The sequence below is a fragment of the Pongo abelii genome, chromosome 13, assembly GCF_028885655.2.
Source record: "Pongo abelii isolate AG06213 chromosome 13, NHGRI_mPonAbe1-v2.0_pri, whole genome shotgun sequence".
Classification (NCBI taxonomy): domain Eukaryota; kingdom Metazoa; phylum Chordata; class Mammalia; order Primates; family Hominidae; genus Pongo; species Pongo abelii.
Genome location: NC_071998.2, coordinates 128,126,528 through 128,143,236, shown reverse-complemented (window position 1 = coordinate 128,143,236; position 16,709 = coordinate 128,126,528). Strand labels below are relative to the sequence as shown.

Below are 16,709 nucleotides of genomic sequence, written 5' to 3'. Positions count from 1 at the left end.
TGATCTCTTCCCTTTCTGTATGTCTATATTTATAATTCTCTTTTCCAACACAGAGAAACCCATTATCCTTGATATGTTTACTCATTTGGTCCCTTCTAGAGCACATGGAAAGTAGTATCAGAATTGCTCACCCAGGCCAGGCGCGGTGGCTCACGCCTGTAATCCCAGCATTTTGGGAGGCCGAGGCAGGCAGATCACGAGGTCAGCAGTTCGAGACCAGGCTGACCAACATGGTGAAACCCCGTCTCTACCAAAAATACAAAAATTAGCTGGGCGTGGTGGCGCGTGCCTGTAATCCCAGCTCGCAGGAGGCTGAGGCAGGAGGATCGTTTGAATGGGGGAGGTGGAGGTTGCAGTGAGCCGAGATCGCACCACTGCACTCCAGCCTGGGTGACAGAGCGAGACCCCCATCTCAAAACAAAACAAAACAAAACAAAACAGAATTGCTCACCCAAACCACCGTGAGCCATGAGCCTGCCGAAGAGAGCTTAGGATGTGTTTACAGCTCCTTCTGCCATTAGCCCAAGAATACAGAGAAAAACTACTGTGTTCAGAAGTTACAGGGGGCAGTCCTTTCCCCTTCAGTGTGCCTGTCATTTATCTGTAATACAACTGTATCCCATGTCTGGAATTTGTTTATTTTCCTTTGAGTATAACAGTATAACACACCAAATTACTTTGATTCCAAAGTCAAAACTATACAAAAACGTTTACTCAAAAAAGTCTAACTTTATCCCCCCACTCTGTTCCAGCTCCCCGCCCCGGCAGGGAAATAGTCTCATTAGACTCTGAGGTTTATCCTTTGTTTTGTTTGTTTGTTTGTTTGTTTGTTTTTTGAGACAGAGTCTTAGTCACTCTGTCACCCAGCCTGGAGTGCAGTGGCACAATCTCGGCTCACTGCAACCCCCGCCTCCGGCGGAGGTTAAATTTTGCATCAACAAGGGTGCAAGGAGCACGTCCATGCAACAAGGCTCCAGTGCCCAGGGCCGCCTGCACTCACAGAGCTTACACTGCAGCCCTTGCCGCCTTCCCTGTACCCACGCAGCAGGGCCTGTGACCACCAGAGTGCAGGAGGAAGGCAGAAACCACACAGCTACTGGGGGCCAGGCCTGCCAAGACTGACTGGGCAGTGGGGCCAAGCGATTCTCCTGCCTCCGCCTCCTGAGTAGCTGGGATTACAGGCTTGCGCCACCACGCCTGGCTAATTTTTGTATTTTTAGTAGAGACGGGGTTTCACTACGTTGGCCAGGCTGGTCTCAAACTCCTGACCTCAGGTGATCCGCCTGCCTCAGCCTCCCAAAGTGCTGGGATGACAGGTGTGAGCCACAGCGCTTCGCTTGGCTGATGGTGTGTGCTGTTTTGTGGCTACCTCGAGAACCAGCCTCCCGCAGCCCTTAGGGACACTAGTGGGGCTGGCAGGTGTTTCCTTCTCAGAGGCCTGGCCCAGCTGCTTGGCTTCTTCCTTTTTGTATTTTTATTTTATTTTAGAGATGGGGTCTTGCTCCGTCACCCAGGCTGGGTACAGGGAAGGCGGCCAGGGCTGCAGTGTAAGCTCTGTGAGTGCAGGCGGCCCTGGGCACTCGAGCCTTGTTGCACGGACGTGCTCCTTGCACCCTTGTTGATGAATGAGCGAAGGTGTGTGGGAGTGAATCCCAGAGGGTGCAGGCCACAGCACTGGGGGAAGACCCTCCCAGCTGCCTCCCAGTGGGCTTCAGGGGCTCAGATAGACCCTGCCGAGCACCTCTGTCCTCTGCTCCCGGACGGGGGCTGCAGAGAGCTCTCAAGGGGCCTTGGGAGGCACAAGCAGGCCAGGGTCCCAGGGAGGGGAGGCAGGAGGCAGCAGGGCCGGACGGTGGCTGCAGGAGTGGAAGGAACAGGACAGTCTGTTCTGGGGGTGCTGGCTGTGGGGGACAGAGGCCAGGCCACAAAGCAGAATGGTGGGTGGGCCAGGAGGAGGTGGGAGCCTTTTTCAAAAGGCTTTCAGGGACTTTTTATATTTAATGATTGAAACAAAAGATATCCAAAACCGCAGCTCCTAAGAACCACTTGTTCTTGCCCTGGTTCCTCTCCTTGGGCTTGACCTTGGCCTCCTGCCGGGCCTGGCTGTGGACAGCAGGGTCCCTGCTTCCCAGACTGGGCGAGGGAGAGCGTGGGTCCCCAGGAACGGGGGAGGTGGTGCGGCTGGCTTTAGGATGCCCATTCTGGAACCTTCTGGTGGAAGAAAGCAGGGGATCAGTACAGTATACAGTATGGTTGATCCACACACTCCAGACCCTCTCCCGGCTGTGCAGCTGGTCTGATCTGGGCTCAGAGGCTGCCACTGCTCAGTGCCCCCCTGAGTAATTCTGCAGGAGGCCAGGAGGGTTCCTGGCAGTTAGTGCCACCCACACGGAGAAATTCAGAGCCATATAAACGGGTCTCCAGGGCCTGGAGGGACTGCACATCCTGGGCCTGCGGCACGGTTTGGACCTGGGAGGATGGGCGGCCTGCTGCTGGCTGCTTTTCTGGCTTTGGTCTCGGTGCCCAGGGCCCAGGCCGTGTGGTTGGGAAGACTGGACCCTAAGCAGGTACAGTCCCACTGGGGGTGGGGAAAGCTGGTCCTCGGGGGCCAGCCCCTCCTTTAAGGCCACAGAGCTTCTGGGTCCCCCAGGGCCAGCCCAGACCAGCATGGGCAGTGGGGAATGAGCTGGGCCAGCCCTTGGGGGGGTCCCAAAGGCAGGAGCCTCAGGGCAGAAGGGGTGGATGCTGGAGGGTTGGAGGCTGGAGGGCTGGAGAATTGGAGGCTGGAGACTGGAGGTTTCAGGGCTGGAGGCTGGAGGGCTGGATGGTTGGAGGCTGGAGACTGGAGGCTGGAGGGCTGGAAGCTGGAGGCTAGAAGGCTGAACAACTGGAGGCTGGAGGCTGCTGGGCTGGAGGGTGTAGGGCTGGAGAACTGGAGGCTAGAGGGCTGGAGGCTGGAGGGCTGGAGAGCTGGAGACTGGAGGCTGCAGGGCTGGAGGCTGGAGGTTGGAAGGTGGGAGGGCTGGAGCCTAGAGGCTGCAGGGCTGGAAGGCTGGAGGCTGGAGGTTGGAAGGTGGGAGGGCTGGAACCTAGAGGCTGCAGGGCTGGAAGGCTGGAGGCTGGAGGGTGGGAGATTTGGAGGCTGGAGGGCTGGAGGGCTGGGGAGTTGGAAGCTGGAGGCTGGAGGGCTGGAGGCTGGAGGCTAGAGGGCTGGAGAACTGGAAGCTAGAGGCTGCAAGGCTGGAAGGTTGGAGGCTGGAGGGCGGGAGGGCTGGAGACTGGAGGCTGGAGGGCTGGATGGTTAGAGGGTGGAGACTGGAGGCTACAGGGCTGGAAGGCTGGAGGCTGGAGGGTTTGAGGCTGGAGGCTAGAGGGCTGTAGAACTGGAGGCTGGGGGCTGCAAAGCTGGAGGCTGGAGGGCTGGAGAGCTGGAGGCTGGAGGGCTAGAAGCTGGAGGCTAGAGGGGTGGAAGGCTGGAGGGCTGGAGGCTAGAGGCTGCAAGGGTGGGGAGGCTAGAGGGCGAGAGGGTTGGAGGCTGGAGGCTGGAGGCTGGAGGGCTGGAAGGCTGAAGGCTGGAGGGTTGGAGGCTGAAGGCTGAGGCTGGAGGGTTGGAGGCTGGAGGCTGGAGGCTGGAGGGCTGGCGGCCCTCACAGGAGCGGCCTCAATGCAGCTTCTTGGGCCCTGGTACGTGCTTGCGGTGGCCTCCCGGGAAAAGGGCTTTGCCGTGGAGAAGGACACGAAGAACGTCGCGGGGGTGGTGGTGACCCTCACTTCAGAAAACAACCTGCAGATGCTGTCCTCTCAGCACGGGTGAGTGGGGCGGGTCCTGCCAGGCCTTCCCGCAGGCAGGACTGTGGCTCAGCCACATCATGTACTTTGCACATCTGCTCCCGGGCACCGCAGCCTGGGGGCTTCCCACGGCCCCTCTGCATCCCCCTCACTTTTCCCACTGGGCTCTGCGCAGAGCCACTAGCCCTCTGCCCAGCCACTCACATCTGTGTCCTTGGGGCCTCCAGGTGGGACTCCCACCTTCAATACCGCGGGCGGGCACTGCTCTGACCACGCTCCTTCATGCATCCCTGTCCTGGGTCATCTGGGCTGCAGGCTGTGGTCAGAGCTGGGGAAGCCTGTGGTCTCAGCAGGCCTTTTCCGGGAATTCTGTTTAAAGGAGGGTGATGCATTTGGACCTAAGAACCACTGGTTCTTTCAAAACATGAATCCCCAAACAATATGGTCGTGGACGCTGTTGGCCAGACTGGCCTTGTGGCCTCAGGCGGGTGCACCCCACCACAGGCATGGCTGGTGGTGGCGTGCGGGGGTGGGGTGGGCCAGGCTGTGGGACGGCCGTGCTACACAGGGGACACCTACAGGGCAGCCGGGCTGTGGGGGTAGCCGTGCTGGGGCAGGAGTCGGTGCCCACCCTCCCTTCGCAGAAGAGTGGCCTGCTGGGTGGCGTGGTGGGTGTCTAGCCCCTGGCAGGCTGGCGGCAGAGCCCAGGCCTGAACCACTGAGCCAGGCATGGGGCCCAGAGAGAAGAACCTGCGCTCCTCCCCAGCGTGCCTTCCTCATGCGCCTGCAGGGTATGGGCAGGGGCCCCACTGCACCCCCCGGGCCAGGCCTGGCCTCAGGGCGAGCTGGGACCAAGGGGCTCCAGGCTGAGGTGGCAGCTCCCATGTAGCTTTCCTAGTTCTTGCTGTTTCTCCCGCATGGACTCAGCCTCAGCTTCCTTCGTTGGCAAACGCCACTGCACCTTTGCTGGGTTTTGCTCACTCTGGGGACTGACCACTTAGGGAGCGCCGGCCCCTTTCCCCGAGTCGCAGGCGAACCCCCACCCCACCCCGTCCTTCCCCCGAGTCACGGGCGAACCTCCCGTCTGTCGAGTCTCCTGTTGCGTCCTCAGCAGCATTCAGTGTTCCTGGTGGAGATCTGGCACTGAGGGTCTCTCAGGAGGTGAACGGGAGTGTCCGCCCCTCTCAGGACTCCCGCGCAGTCCACTCTCCGAGAGCAGGTTTCCAGGCATTGGGGCATCTGGCAGAAGATGGAAGCTCTGGCCTCACTGCCGGCTGGCCTGGCCTGGACTCCTGAGCTCCGTCTCCTCTCACCGGGCCCTGGGGTCTTGACCCTGAGTGGGTGATGGGCCCCTTCTTTTCCAGGCTGGAGGGGTGCAGCCAGAGTGTCATGGAGCTGATAAAGCGAAACTCCGGATGGGTGTTTGAGAATCCCTGTGAGTCTGACGGCCACGGCCTCACCCAGGCCGTTCTTCCCTGCAGCATCCCCACGCCCCCTGCGGGCAGGGACGGAGGGCTGACTCCACTCCCGAGTGCCAGGAGGCTACACGGGCTGGTCTTGGGATTGGTGCCCATCCTGAGGGTGAAGAGAGGCCCCTGGACAGAGGACTGGAACCTTGCTCCCAGCAGGCTCAGATGCCAGTGGGGCCCAGCCAAGGTCCCCATGCAGAGGTGCAGAGGGCGAGGGGCCTGTTCAGTGGCTGTCCACAGGGACAGGGACAGAGCTGGGCCGGTGTGACCCAGCCGCTCCTCATTCACACCCGGGACAGGCTGGGGCAGTGCTTGTCTGTCTGTCCGTCAGTGTCTGAAAGCCCCTTGATGCTGGCACCAGGTGGGGTCAGGGGTGGAGGACAAAGCTTGGGGGCTCTGGGTGTGCTTGGAGGGGTCTCCTGGGGTGGGGGGCTCTCACTTGAATTGGCCCTTCCGTCCCTGTGGCCAGCATCAGCTCAGTGGCCCCTGGATGGATACAGCAGCTGCCCTCCCCCACGGCGGGGGGTTTTGTTTCCTAGCAATAGGAGTGCTGGAGCTCCGGGTGCTGGCCACCAACTTCAGAGACTATGCCATCATCTTCACTCAGCTGGAGTTCGGGGACGAGCCCTTCAACACCGTGGAGCTGTACAGTGAGTGTGCCGTGCGGGGCCCACGTGGGGAGCTGTGTGGTGAGTGGGCCGCGCAGGACCACATGCAGGCCAAGTTCCCCCACTTTGAGGCTCGCTGCACTGGAGGTGGCCTTGGAAGGACCGGGGCCAGCATCCCAGGGCAGGTGGCCTCCTCCCTAACCCTTCCCAGCCCCTCCCCGGCCCCTCCCCGGCCCCTCCCCAGCTCTCAGAGGTTGCTTCCCCCTGCACTGCCCTGGTTGCCCCCAGGTCGGATGGAGACAGCCAGCCAGGAGGCCATGGGGCTCTTCACCAAGTGGAGCAGGAGCCTGGGCTTCCTGTCACAGCAGCAGGCCCAGCTGCAGAAGGATCGTGAGTGTCCACCGGAGCAGCCACGGGGGAGGCTTGGGGCAAGTTCTGGGGCCCACAGGCCGTGATGGGGTGACACAGACCCTGGGGCTGATTCTGGCTTCTGCCTGACTCAGTCGCTCTCAGGGAGTCAGGCAGGCTGAGGGAGTCTTCACCTGCCCTTGCCCAAAGTCAGGCCTGGGGGTCTGGTCCCCATGGCAGGCGAGTCTTGTGGGCAGGGCCCTGGGGTGCTGGGAGGCTCAGTCCTTTTTCACAGCCAGTCTTGCCTCCCCTTCTAGTCACCTGTGCTCACAAGATCCTTCTGGTAAGCCGCCGTCCTGAGCCTCACCCTGGGCTCTCTTGAGGGTAGGGGGTGGGGGAGGCCACCCTCCGCACAGTGGGTGGGAGGACCCTCTGCCCAAGCCCACGGGGTTCGTGGCTCCACTGCCTCTAAGGCGGCTGAGGGTGTGGAGGAGCCTCCGTGGTGGGCTGGGCCCCCTCACACTCGTCTTGGTTTTCAGTGAGTGCTGCGCCCCCAGTAGGGATGGCGCCCGCAGGGTCCTGTGACCTCGGCCAGTGTCCACCCACCTCGCTCAGCGGCTCCCGGGGCCCAGCACCAGCTCAGAATAAAGTGATTCCACAGCAAACCAAGGATGCTCTTGACTGGGGGCCAGCGGGGGGATTGCGGGGAGGATGGCGGGGGTTCGCCACCAAGGGCCAAGCCACAGAGCCATAGAGCCAGCTGCAAAGAAGACGCTTGCCCAACCCAGTCCCTTGCCAGAGCCCCTCTGGGTCTTCAGACACCCAAACTCAGGCCCAGGCTCGGAGTTGGGGGCTGGTCGGGGGACACAGCCTGGGAGGAAGCCAGCAGTGACGTCCACCAGGACCACGGCTGGGGTGCCACAGGCTCCAAGGACTTCCCAGGACGAGAGAGAGGTGGCTGGTGGGGCTCAGAGTGGCCCCTGACCCCCCAGGCTTAAGCTTCTCTGGGCTGGGGTTGTGTCTCTTGCCTGGGCAGGGGCGGGGACCCCAGACGCCCAAGGCTGCAGATCCTCCTGTGTTCTGATGGGCGTGGGGGGCTGCCTGCCTTCCTGGGAGAAGCACAGGCCGTGGAGGCCTCGTGGCTGGATGGGGTGCTGGGGACTGTGCGAGGCTCATGCTGGAGTGAGGCAAGGTGCACACAGATGTCTTGACCTGCAAGGCTGGGCACCCACACATGCACACACACACACCCACGGGCACGGGCACACAGCCCTGGCCCGCCCTTCGGCACCTGCTCAGGTGCTGGGTGCCAGGCCCTCAAGAAGGTGGTGGGGGCTGTGTGTGTGACTGCCGCGTGGGGCTTTCCACATCCACATCTGCCCCAGAAGGGCCACAATCAGCCCTTTGCCTGTCATCTGGGAGGTCTAGGATGAGGGCCAGGGCTTAATGAGTCTCAGCGGCACACACAGTAACCCCAGGCCAGGCACTGAGGGCAGGAGGGTCCTGGGGCCTCAGAGGGGCCTCTGTCTGCCGGGGCAGCCCAGGCCAGCAGTGACCACGGGGCGGGGCAGTGCCGGCTGCACCGAAGTGCCTGGGGGTGGTCCCTGGGCAGGGAGAAGGTAGCAGAGCCCAAAGCCACACCTGCTGCCTCCCTCACCTCCCTCCCCTCCCTCCTCTCCCGACACAGGCTGTCGGCTCCAGGGAGGTTTAAACACTGGCCTTGGCGGCTGAGGGAGGAGGGTGAAGATGAGGCAGGGGCTGCTGGTGCTGTTGCTGGTGCTGGTGCTAGTGCTGGCTGCAGGGTCCCAGGTGCAGAAGTGGTACCCCAGGGAGTCCCACACCCTCAACTGGAACAAGGTGAGCCATGCGCCGCTGGTCCCTGAGCCGGGCGCCGGCCCTGGAGCTGGAGCAGGCTCCTGCACAGTCTCCCGGCAGCCGCCCAGGAGCAGGGCTACCAGGAGTTCCAGGCACGGGCGCTGCGCACCTGGCCTCTCCCACTGCAGCCTCTGGCACAGGGGCCCTGCAAGTTGCAGGGCAAAGGCAGGGAGCCTCGAGGGGGTTCAGGGGGGTCGGGGGGGTCAGGGAGGGTCAGGGTGGAGGGGCCCAGAGCGCTGTGGCCGAGGAGGTCGGGAGACGCCCAGAGTACAGAGTGGGTGTGGAGCAAGCTGGGCATATTCTGTAGCGGGAGGGCCCGGGCACCTGCTGAGTAAGCCATGGGAGCAGCACTCATTGGCACGGCGGTGCTCAGGGCGCTGGGGTTGGCAGCAGGCAGAGTTGGGGGCCAGGGGCGGGCGGGAAGGGAAGTAGCTGAGCAGTACCCGGCCCCCAGGAGGCCACGTGGAAAGGAGCCGGGGCCTCTGAGGTAGGGGGGCCTCCCACTTGCTGGCACCCACGGCCCAGCCCTGTGCTGCCTGGGGTCCCTGACCAGCCGGGCACCTGCTTCTCTGCGGCCCTGCTCCAGTGGCCAGGGCTTAAGTGGCCGGGACCGAGGCGGCACCTGGGCGAGGCTGGGGCTCCGGCTCACAGAAGGGTCACTTGTCTCCTGGGTTCTCTAGCTGGGAACCTCGGGGGTGGGGACAGCCCCCGGTGGCAGCTCCTGTCCCCACCCACACACCTGCTGCGCAGTTTTCAGGGTTCTGGTACATTCTGGCCACGGCCACTGACGCCCAGGGATTCTTGCCAGCCAGGGACAAGAGGAAGCTGGGGGCGTCCGTGGTAAAGGTGAACAAAGTGGGCCAGCTCCGCGTGCTCCTCGCCTTTAGCCGGTGAGTGGGCAGCGTCCCCCGGCAAGGTTCTCCCCTTCCAGGAGGAGGGAGCTGCCTGGGGGCTGGAAAGGAGTCCGGGAGGAGGCTGTCTGTCTGGAAGTTCCACAAGGACCGTCCCCCCACTTTCTCCCCCTAAAATCAGAGGAAGCCGCTTGCAGCCCCTGGGCCCCACACGGGCGGGTGTTGGGAGGAAGTCGCCTGCAGCCCCTGGGCCCCACACGGGTGGGTGTTGGGAGTTTCTCCCTTGCCATGGGACAGGCCCCAGTCCGAATTGGAAAATCCTCAAACCACAGAGCCTCAAATTGACACAAGTTGGATAGTGAAGCAAAAAAGTGGGGACCTGGGGCCCCAACCTTCCCAGGTCCCATGGGAGCAGGGGCGAGACCGAGACGTGTGGGTGGGGCTCGGCGGTCGGCGGGCAGGAGGAGGGGTTCCCTGGTCTGTAGCCTGAGCCCCCGCCTTGGCCCCAGGTTGAAGGGGTGCCAGTCCCAGGAGGTGATCTTGAGGAAAGACGGGAAGAAGCCGGTGTTCAGGAACACCTGTGCGTACACGGCGGGCCCAAGGGAAGGACGGGAGGGAGGTGTGCTCGGGCTCTGGGCCCCGGAGGAGCTGCGTGATATGCCTCTGTCCCCCCTGTGCCTTGAGCAGGCCCCTTGTCCCCAAAAGCACATGGCAGGCGGGCGTCAGGCTGGCTGTGTTCCTAGAGCCCACAGGTCATGTGCTGGGCGGCCTGGCCCGGGAGGGGAGGCCCCGGGACCGCACTCAGTCCCTCTAGACACCTGCACCTGGGTGGGGGCTCCAAGGCCTCAGACACCAGGGGTCAGGGCTGCGGGCTGGCACAGCCACGCCATTCGGGGACCAGCGGGCGTCTCTGGGCGTCTCTTTCAGTGAAAGGGGTGAAGGCCTTCCACGTGCTGTCCACTGACTACAGCTACGGCCTGGTCTACCTCCGCCTGGGGCGTGCGGCCCAAAACTACAAGAACCTGCTGCTCTTCCGTGAGCGGGCACAGCGGATGGCGGAGGATGGTGGAGGGGGTGCAGAGGGAGGCATAGAGGGGCTCTGGGCACACGGCACCGGGCAGGACCCAGGGGGTGAGGCAGGCAGGGAGAGTGGGGGTTGGGGAGGTGGTCGGGGCAGGGGCAGTGGAAGCCGAGACCACAGCAGTCAGGTCCTGGAGTTCGCTGAAGCAAGGATGGGGGACGTCAGGAAGAGGTCGCAGAGCAGGGCGGGCCATCCAGGGGATGTGGAGGCCACCAGGATGGTGGCGGGTGCAGGTGCAACGTTCTGGGTGAGAGACACAATGGGGATGAGGAGGCGTGGGAGGGGTCCCAGGTAAGGGTCTGCCCGGGATGGAGGGGTGTGGAAGTGACCCAGTGTGGGTTAAGGGCCACAAACCCAATTCTAGGCACCAACCACTTGGGGTACAGAGAAAGGAGTGGCCCTCCCGGTTGGAACGGGTAGAGGGGAGGTGGGGTCCTGGGGTCTCAGTCGAGGTGGGGCACGCTCAGGGTGCAGCAAGCCGGGGCACAGCTGAGGGGCTGGCTGGAGGGTATTCTGCAGGCAGAGAGGGCTCCCCAGGCGACAGCGTGGTGACCCCGGCTTCCCGAGCCTGGCCGCCTCATAAGTGGGGAGGGGCCCAGCGGCCGCTGTCCTCCGCTGGCTGACCCCTGCTTCACGCCTAAGCTCTGAGGACATTTCAGCAGCTCCCGGGGTAGGCATGGGGGTCAGGGTGCAGACCCTAAAATGGCCAGAGCTGGAGTCTCTGATGTGATCCTGATCTCAACCTCAGATAGAGAGAATGTTTCGAGCTTCCAGAGTCTGAAGGAATTCATGGACGCGTGTGACATTCTGGGGCTCTCCAAGGCCGCCGTCATCCTCCCGAAAGATGGTAAGCTGTGTCTTCAGCCTTTTGCCCTCCTGGCCCTACCTGCCCGTCCCACTGGGGAGCTGATTCATTGGGGGAAGGAGAGATGAAAGGACCCATTTGAAAGGTGCCATTTTAAAGATCCGTCCAAACGTGCCTCCCACCTCCTGCCGCCCCTGAGAATCGGGGCTTGGCCTAGCAGGCCTGGCACCGACAGCGAGAGGCATCCGGAGCAGATGCTGCATCTGACCAGGCGGTGCTGCGGCTGTGGCTGCACGATCGGGGGCTGCATGTCTGTGTTCTCGTGGTGCCCAAGATGAGCATGCATGGAACCAGCAAGCAGCCGGGGCAGACGTGTTCACGGCTCCTGTGTCTCCTCCGAGCAGTCAGCCCACGCGTGGCTGTTTTCCTCTCCCACAGCGTCCTGTGCACACACCATCCTGCCATGAGAGCCAGCGTCCTCTGCTCTTTCCTTTCGACATGTGGTCCTCCCAGACCCCAGGAGCGTTGTTCCAGATGTCAAGTGGAGACCACGGCTTGTTGAGAGGTGTTTGGTAACTCTAGGTCATTGACAGTGTGAAAATCAAGTGGCTCAAGGGATCCTTTATGATCACAGAAAGATGGGGGAAGGAGGATACAGGCTGACCGGGTGGCGAGATGTCAGCCAGGCCCCTTCCCCAGTGTCCTCTGGAGCACACTGCAGGCTGCTGCTGTTCCCTGTCTGCTGTGAAATAGACCACAGGCCGGCCCAACGCAGTCCTCGCTGTGTGCCTTCCCTCTGCCCTCCAGGCCGCCGCCACCCTCTGCGTTCCTTGACATCCTGCACTTTCTCAGGAAGCCGTTCCCATATCCACCCAACATGGAGGAGCCCCCATGATGTGCCAGGCAGCATGCTGGCCCCTGCGGCTGTGTTAGGGAGCAGAATTGGCAAACGCAGACCCAGAGTTGATGCCTGATCAGAAGAAGCCAACCTCAGCAGCGTGATCACCTGGATACTCGAGTATAGACCCTAGATCACCTGGAAACTCGAGTATAGACCCTAGAAGTGTATCTAGGGGCAGCCAGGGCCCAACAACAGCAGGTCTAACTCATTCCATCCAGGGCAGCATCAGGGAGAGCTTCCTGGGGGAAGTGGCATTTGTGCTCACCTGGGAAGTGTGGTGGGTGTTAAGTCAGTACGGATGGGGCTGGAGGAGCAGGGGTGCATCCCCAGAACAGGACGTGACTTCTGAAAAGACATCAGAGTAGAGAAAATGGCTTCTCAAGGAGATTGGGGATGCCAGTATGAGAATGATGTTGGGGAGAGCTGCAGAGGAGCGGGAGGGGGCCCACCGGACCATGGCACCTCGAAGGCTACAGTGAAGGGCTTGGGTCTCACTCAACGGGTGATGACGGGAGGTTGTCTGAGATGAACCCCCCAACTGAATGAATGGACCCTCTTCTGGCCAAGGGGATCCCAAAGAAACCCTGAACCCGAGTCCTCAGCCATGATGGGGTAAGGGGTCAGCCCCTCCTTCTGGCCCGAGAAGAGATCAGAGAGTGGTTCTGGGCAGTCCGTGGAGAATTTGCTCAGCTGCACGTGTACACGCTTCTCCTTTCATCAATATTCATGACTCCTCCTGAAGCTTATTGAACGTCTATATTTGGCCATCTCCTTCAGCATAAATTCCTCTTCCCTCTGCTCCTCCCTCCAAGTGTCTGTTCCAGGCTTCTGGCCCGAGGCTACGCTTCCTAGCCTGTCAGAAGGACTGCCCTGCTGGCTGCAATCTCTTATGAGAAATAAAGTTCTCCTGTGTGCAGAAAAGCAGTTTGGAGCCCGGGCAACATGGTGAGACCTCATCTCTACAAAAAATACAAAAATTACAAAATTAGCTGAGCACGGTGGTGGGCGCCTGTAGTCCTAGCTACTCAGGAGGCTAAGGTGGGAGGATTGCTTGAAACTGGGAGGTTGAGTGAGTCAGGATCGCGCCACTGCACTCCAGCCTGGGCAACAGAGTGAGACTCTGTCTCAAAAAACATATATATAGGCCAGGCATGGTGGCTCACACCTGTAATCCCAGCACTTTGGGAGGCCGAAGCAGGCAGATCATGAGGTCAAGCGATCGAGACCATCCTGGCCAACACGGTGAAATCCCGTCTCTATTAAAAATACAAAAAATTAGCCAGACGTGGTGGCACACGCCTGTAATCCCAGCTATTCAGGAGGCTGCGGCAGGAGAATTGCTTGAACCCAGGAGGCAGAGGTTGCAGTGAGCCAAGATCTTGGCTCCATTGCACTCCAGCCTGGTGACAGAGTGAGACTCCATCTCAAAAAAAATTTCATATATATATATATATTTTATATATTGTATATGTTATAACATATATATAAAAGGCTGGGCGCCTGTAATCCCAACACTTTGGGAGGCTGAACCAGGTGAATCACTTGAGGTCAGGGGTTCGAGACCAGCCTGACCAACATAGAGAAAAACTGTCTCTACTAAAAATACAAAGTTAGCCGTGAGTGGTGGCGCATGCCTATAATCCCAGCTACTCGGGAGGCTGAGGCAGGAGAGTAGCTTGAACCTGGGAGGTGGAGGTTGCGGTGAGCCGAGATCATGCCATTGCACTCCAGCCTGGGCAATGAGAGATAAATTCCATCTCAAAAACAAAAACAAAAAATACAGCCGGGCATGGTGGCTCACACCTGTAATCCCAGCACTTTGGGAGGCCGAGATGGGTGTATCACAAGGTCAGGATTTCAAGATCAGTCTGGCCAAGATGCTGAAACCCTGTCTCTACTAAAAAAATACAAAAATTAGCCGGGTGTGGTGGTGGGCACCTGTAATCCCAGCTACTTGGGAGGCTAAGGCAGGAGAATCGCTTGAACCCAGGCAGCAGAGGCTGCAGTGAACCGAGATCGCTCCACCGCACTCCACTGGGCGACGGAGCAAGACTCCTTCTCAAAAATAAAAAAAATAAAAAAAAATAATACAGGCTGGGTTCAGTGGCTCACGCCTGTAATCCCAGCACTTTGGGAGGCCAAGGCGGGCGGATCACGAAGTCAGGAGTTTGAGACCAGCCTGGCCAACATGGTGAAACTCTGTCTCTACTAAAATACAAAAAAATTAGCCGGGCATGGTGGTGCGTGCCTGTAGTCCCAGCAACTCAGGAGGTTGAGGCAGGAGAATCACTTGAACCCGGGAGGCAGAGGTTGCAGTGAGCCGAGATCACGCCACTGCACTCCAGCCTGGGTGACAAGAGCGAGACTCCATCTCAAGAAACACGTCCACGACCCAGCACGTTCCGCAAAGCTCCTCTGGGTCTTCCCGCCCCAGCCCCAGCCCAAGGAGCCACTGGTTGTCTTCCTGTTATTACATCGATTTCCATTTTCTGGAGTCTCCTGTAAATGAGATCACTCTGCATGCACCCTGTGTCGGGGGTCCGGCTTCCTTCATTCCCAGAGCTGAACAGCTATTGTGAGATTCACCCACGCTGTGTGGTCACTCGTTCATTCCCTTTCATTGTTGGCTGCTGCTCTGTGTTGTGGTGGTCCCAGGGTGAATTTCAGATTGTGGCCACGTGCGGTGGCTCAGGCCTGTCATCCCAGTACTTTGGGAGGCTGAGGCAGGCAGATCACTTGAGGTCAGGAGTTCGAGACCAACCTGGCCAACATGGTGAAACCCCGTCTCTACTGAAAATACAAAAATTAGCCAGGCGTGGTGGCAGGTACCTGTAATCCCAGCTACTGGGGAGGCTGAGGCAGGAGAATCACTTGAACCTGGGAGGTCGAGGTTGCAGTGAGCTGAAATCATGCCACTGCATTCCAGCCTGGGTAACAGAGCAAGGCTCCATCTCAAAAAAAAAAAGAGAAAGAAAGAGACAGAAAAAGAAAGGAAGAAAGAAAGAAAGAAGGAAAGAAAGAAAGAAAGAAAGAAAGAAAGAAAGAAAGAAAGAAAGAAAGAAAGAAAGAAAGAAAGAAAGAAACTAACTCCAGGATTTAGATGTAGCAGGTGTGGTGCACGCACTCATGGTGACTGCTCCTCAGGAGGCTGAGGTCGGAGGATGGCTTGAGCCCAGGAGGTCAAGGCTGCTGTGAGCCGATTGCACCACTGCACTCCAGCCTGGGTGACAGAGCAGACCCTGTCTCAAAAAACATTAAAGAGCGGCAGAGACGTGGCTACTTCTTCCAGAATCCCAGGCCAAGGCACAGTCATGGAGAGGTGGGCCCAGGCCCCCCGGCCCCCCTTCAATGTCCCTGCTCCCTCATGCAGGCTGGCTGCAGAGGCAGGACACGAGCTGAGCAGGAGCCCCAAACTGCTGTCCGGCCTTGAGAACCCTGAGTGTGGGCCTCTGAACCGCCCATTCACCAGGGTGAGGGCAATGGCTCTGTCCCGGGGGCTCTGACTCTGCACCCCCCTTCCCTGGGCCTGGCTCTGTCCTGGGGGCCCCAGGTTCTGCACCCCCCTTCCCTGGGCCCAGGGAAGCAGTCATCTCCACAACTCAATCCTGTCAGTGGGCAGAAGAAGGAAGAAGGGAAGGAGCCAGGAGAATGGGGAGAGGGGATCACTTGGGGTCCCACAGGCAGGGAGGGAGGGGCAGCAGGAGAGGTTAGACGCGTACACGCCACCCGTGCCAGTGCAACTCGCTCTGCAGCGTGCCACCTGGTGGGTCAGAATTGCTCACAGTTCTGTGGGTACCAGCCGCCACCCTCCGCAGGGCCCGTGCGGTCTATGACGCCCTTTCATCACACACAGCCCTGTGGGTTAGGCCCGCTCCGTGGCCCTGGAGTGAGCCTCAGAGACACCATAGCCTCAGCTGCTTCCTGGACAACACCATTTCCCTGACCCCCATTTCAGAGGCAGCGGCACGGCCAGGGTTCTCTCTGGAGGAAGATGAGAACAAGAATCCAGGGGAGGCCGGGCATGGTGGCTCACGCCTGTAATCCCAGCACTTTGGGAGGGAGGCACAGAGGTGTATCACCTGAGGTCAAGAGTTCGAGACCAGCCTGGCCAACATGGTGAAACCTCCTCTCTACTAAAAATACAAAAATTAGTCGGGCATGGTGGTGCATGCCTGTAATCTCAGCTACTTGGGAGGCTGAGGCAGGAGAATCGCTTGAACCCGGGAGGTGGAGGCTATAGTGAGCAGAGATCGTGCCACTGCACTCCCGCCTGGGTGACAGCAAGAGACTCTGCCTCAAAAAAAAAAAAAAATCCGGGGGAGCCCATAGGCGTGTCTGCTACAGATGAGCCCCCAGGTGAGCCCACAGCCTGTGGACATCCCTGCTGGCTGGCAGCAGAGACAGCTGCGGCCGGGCCGATGGGGCCGGCCAGTGCTCCTGGACACCCCCCACCTCCCAAGGGCCCTGTGCAGTTCTGTCCTGGAGTGACAATGGTCACTCCACTGGGCCTCTGAGCCTCTGAGGTCCAGGTTGGGGACGAAAGGTGGCAGGGAGTGGCCTGAGGCTCTTGCGAGAGCCCCACAGTTTGGGTCAGAGTCTGCAATTCCCAAAGGTTCCAGCATGGGGCTGGGCACCTGTGTGGCCCCATGGAAGGTGTTTAAAGACCCAGAGTCACCAGTTGGGGCTGATGGCTCTTTCACTGCACGTGGCTGAGTCATCTTTCTCCTTTCTGTTAAGCAAAAGCCCTAACAGTTTCAAAGAACTGGATAAGTGTGGGCGGCAAGCCGTCCGAGTGCCGAGGCAAGAGACCGAGGGCATGAGCTGTTCCAGTTTAATAAAATATATCAAACAACAAGAGTTATACTAGATCTAGATCATAGACATATTATATATGAATATCATTAATCATTAGTTTATAGCAATTACTCTTTATTCCAATATTATAATAATCCTCACTCTATAATCACAACCTAGGAAAAACC

At 59.9% G+C, this 16,709-nt stretch overlaps 2 protein-coding genes across 2 annotated transcripts; both read left to right on the top strand.

Moving 5' to 3' along the window:
* Nucleotides 1-2,435: 2,435 nt before the first annotated feature.
* On the top strand, nt 2,436-6,879 carry LCN6 (lipocalin 6). Its single transcript, XM_002820398.2, has 7 exons — nt 2,436-2,567; nt 3,671-3,810; nt 5,154-5,224; nt 5,798-5,908; nt 6,155-6,256; nt 6,532-6,557; nt 6,754-6,879. Exons 1-7 carry the CDS (start codon nt 2,478-2,480, stop codon nt 6,754-6,756), a joined length of 543 nt encoding a protein of 180 aa, XP_002820444.1. The 5' UTR covers nt 2,436-2,477; the 3' UTR covers nt 6,757-6,879.
* A 1,044-nt stretch (nt 6,880-7,923) lies between these two features.
* On the top strand, nt 7,924-11,293 carry LCN10 (lipocalin 10). Its single transcript, XM_024252418.2, has 6 exons — nt 7,924-8,071; nt 8,840-8,979; nt 9,450-9,559; nt 9,868-9,975; nt 10,770-10,868; nt 11,265-11,293. Exons 1-6 carry the CDS (start codon nt 7,961-7,963, stop codon nt 11,291-11,293), a joined length of 597 nt encoding a protein of 198 aa, XP_024108186.2. The 5' UTR covers nt 7,924-7,960.
* The last annotated feature ends 5,416 nt before the right edge of the window (nt 11,294-16,709 follow it).

Excerpts from the sequence above, each read along its gene's own strand:
- LCN6 (XM_002820398.2), top strand. The coding sequence starts at position 2,478 with ATGGGCGGCCTGCTGCTGGCTGCTTTTCTGGCTTTGGTCTCGGTGCCC. Across the intron at positions 3,811-5,153 it reads ATGCTGTCCTCTCAGCACGG|GCTGGAGGGGTGCAGCCAGA; the intron begins GTGAGTGGGGCG and ends CTTCTTTTCCAG. Across the intron at positions 5,909-6,154 it reads CAACACCGTGGAGCTGTACA|GTCGGATGGAGACAGCCAGC; the intron begins GTGAGTGTGCCG and ends GGTTGCCCCCAG.
- LCN10 (XM_024252418.2), top strand. The coding sequence starts at position 7,961 with ATGAGGCAGGGGCTGCTGGTGCTGTTGCTGGTGCTGGTGCTAGTGCTG. Across the intron at positions 8,072-8,839 it reads ACACCCTCAACTGGAACAAG|TTTTCAGGGTTCTGGTACAT; the intron begins GTGAGCCATGCG and ends CCTGCTGCGCAG. Across the intron at positions 8,980-9,449 it reads GTGCTCCTCGCCTTTAGCCG|GTTGAAGGGGTGCCAGTCCC; the intron begins GTGAGTGGGCAG and ends CCTTGGCCCCAG.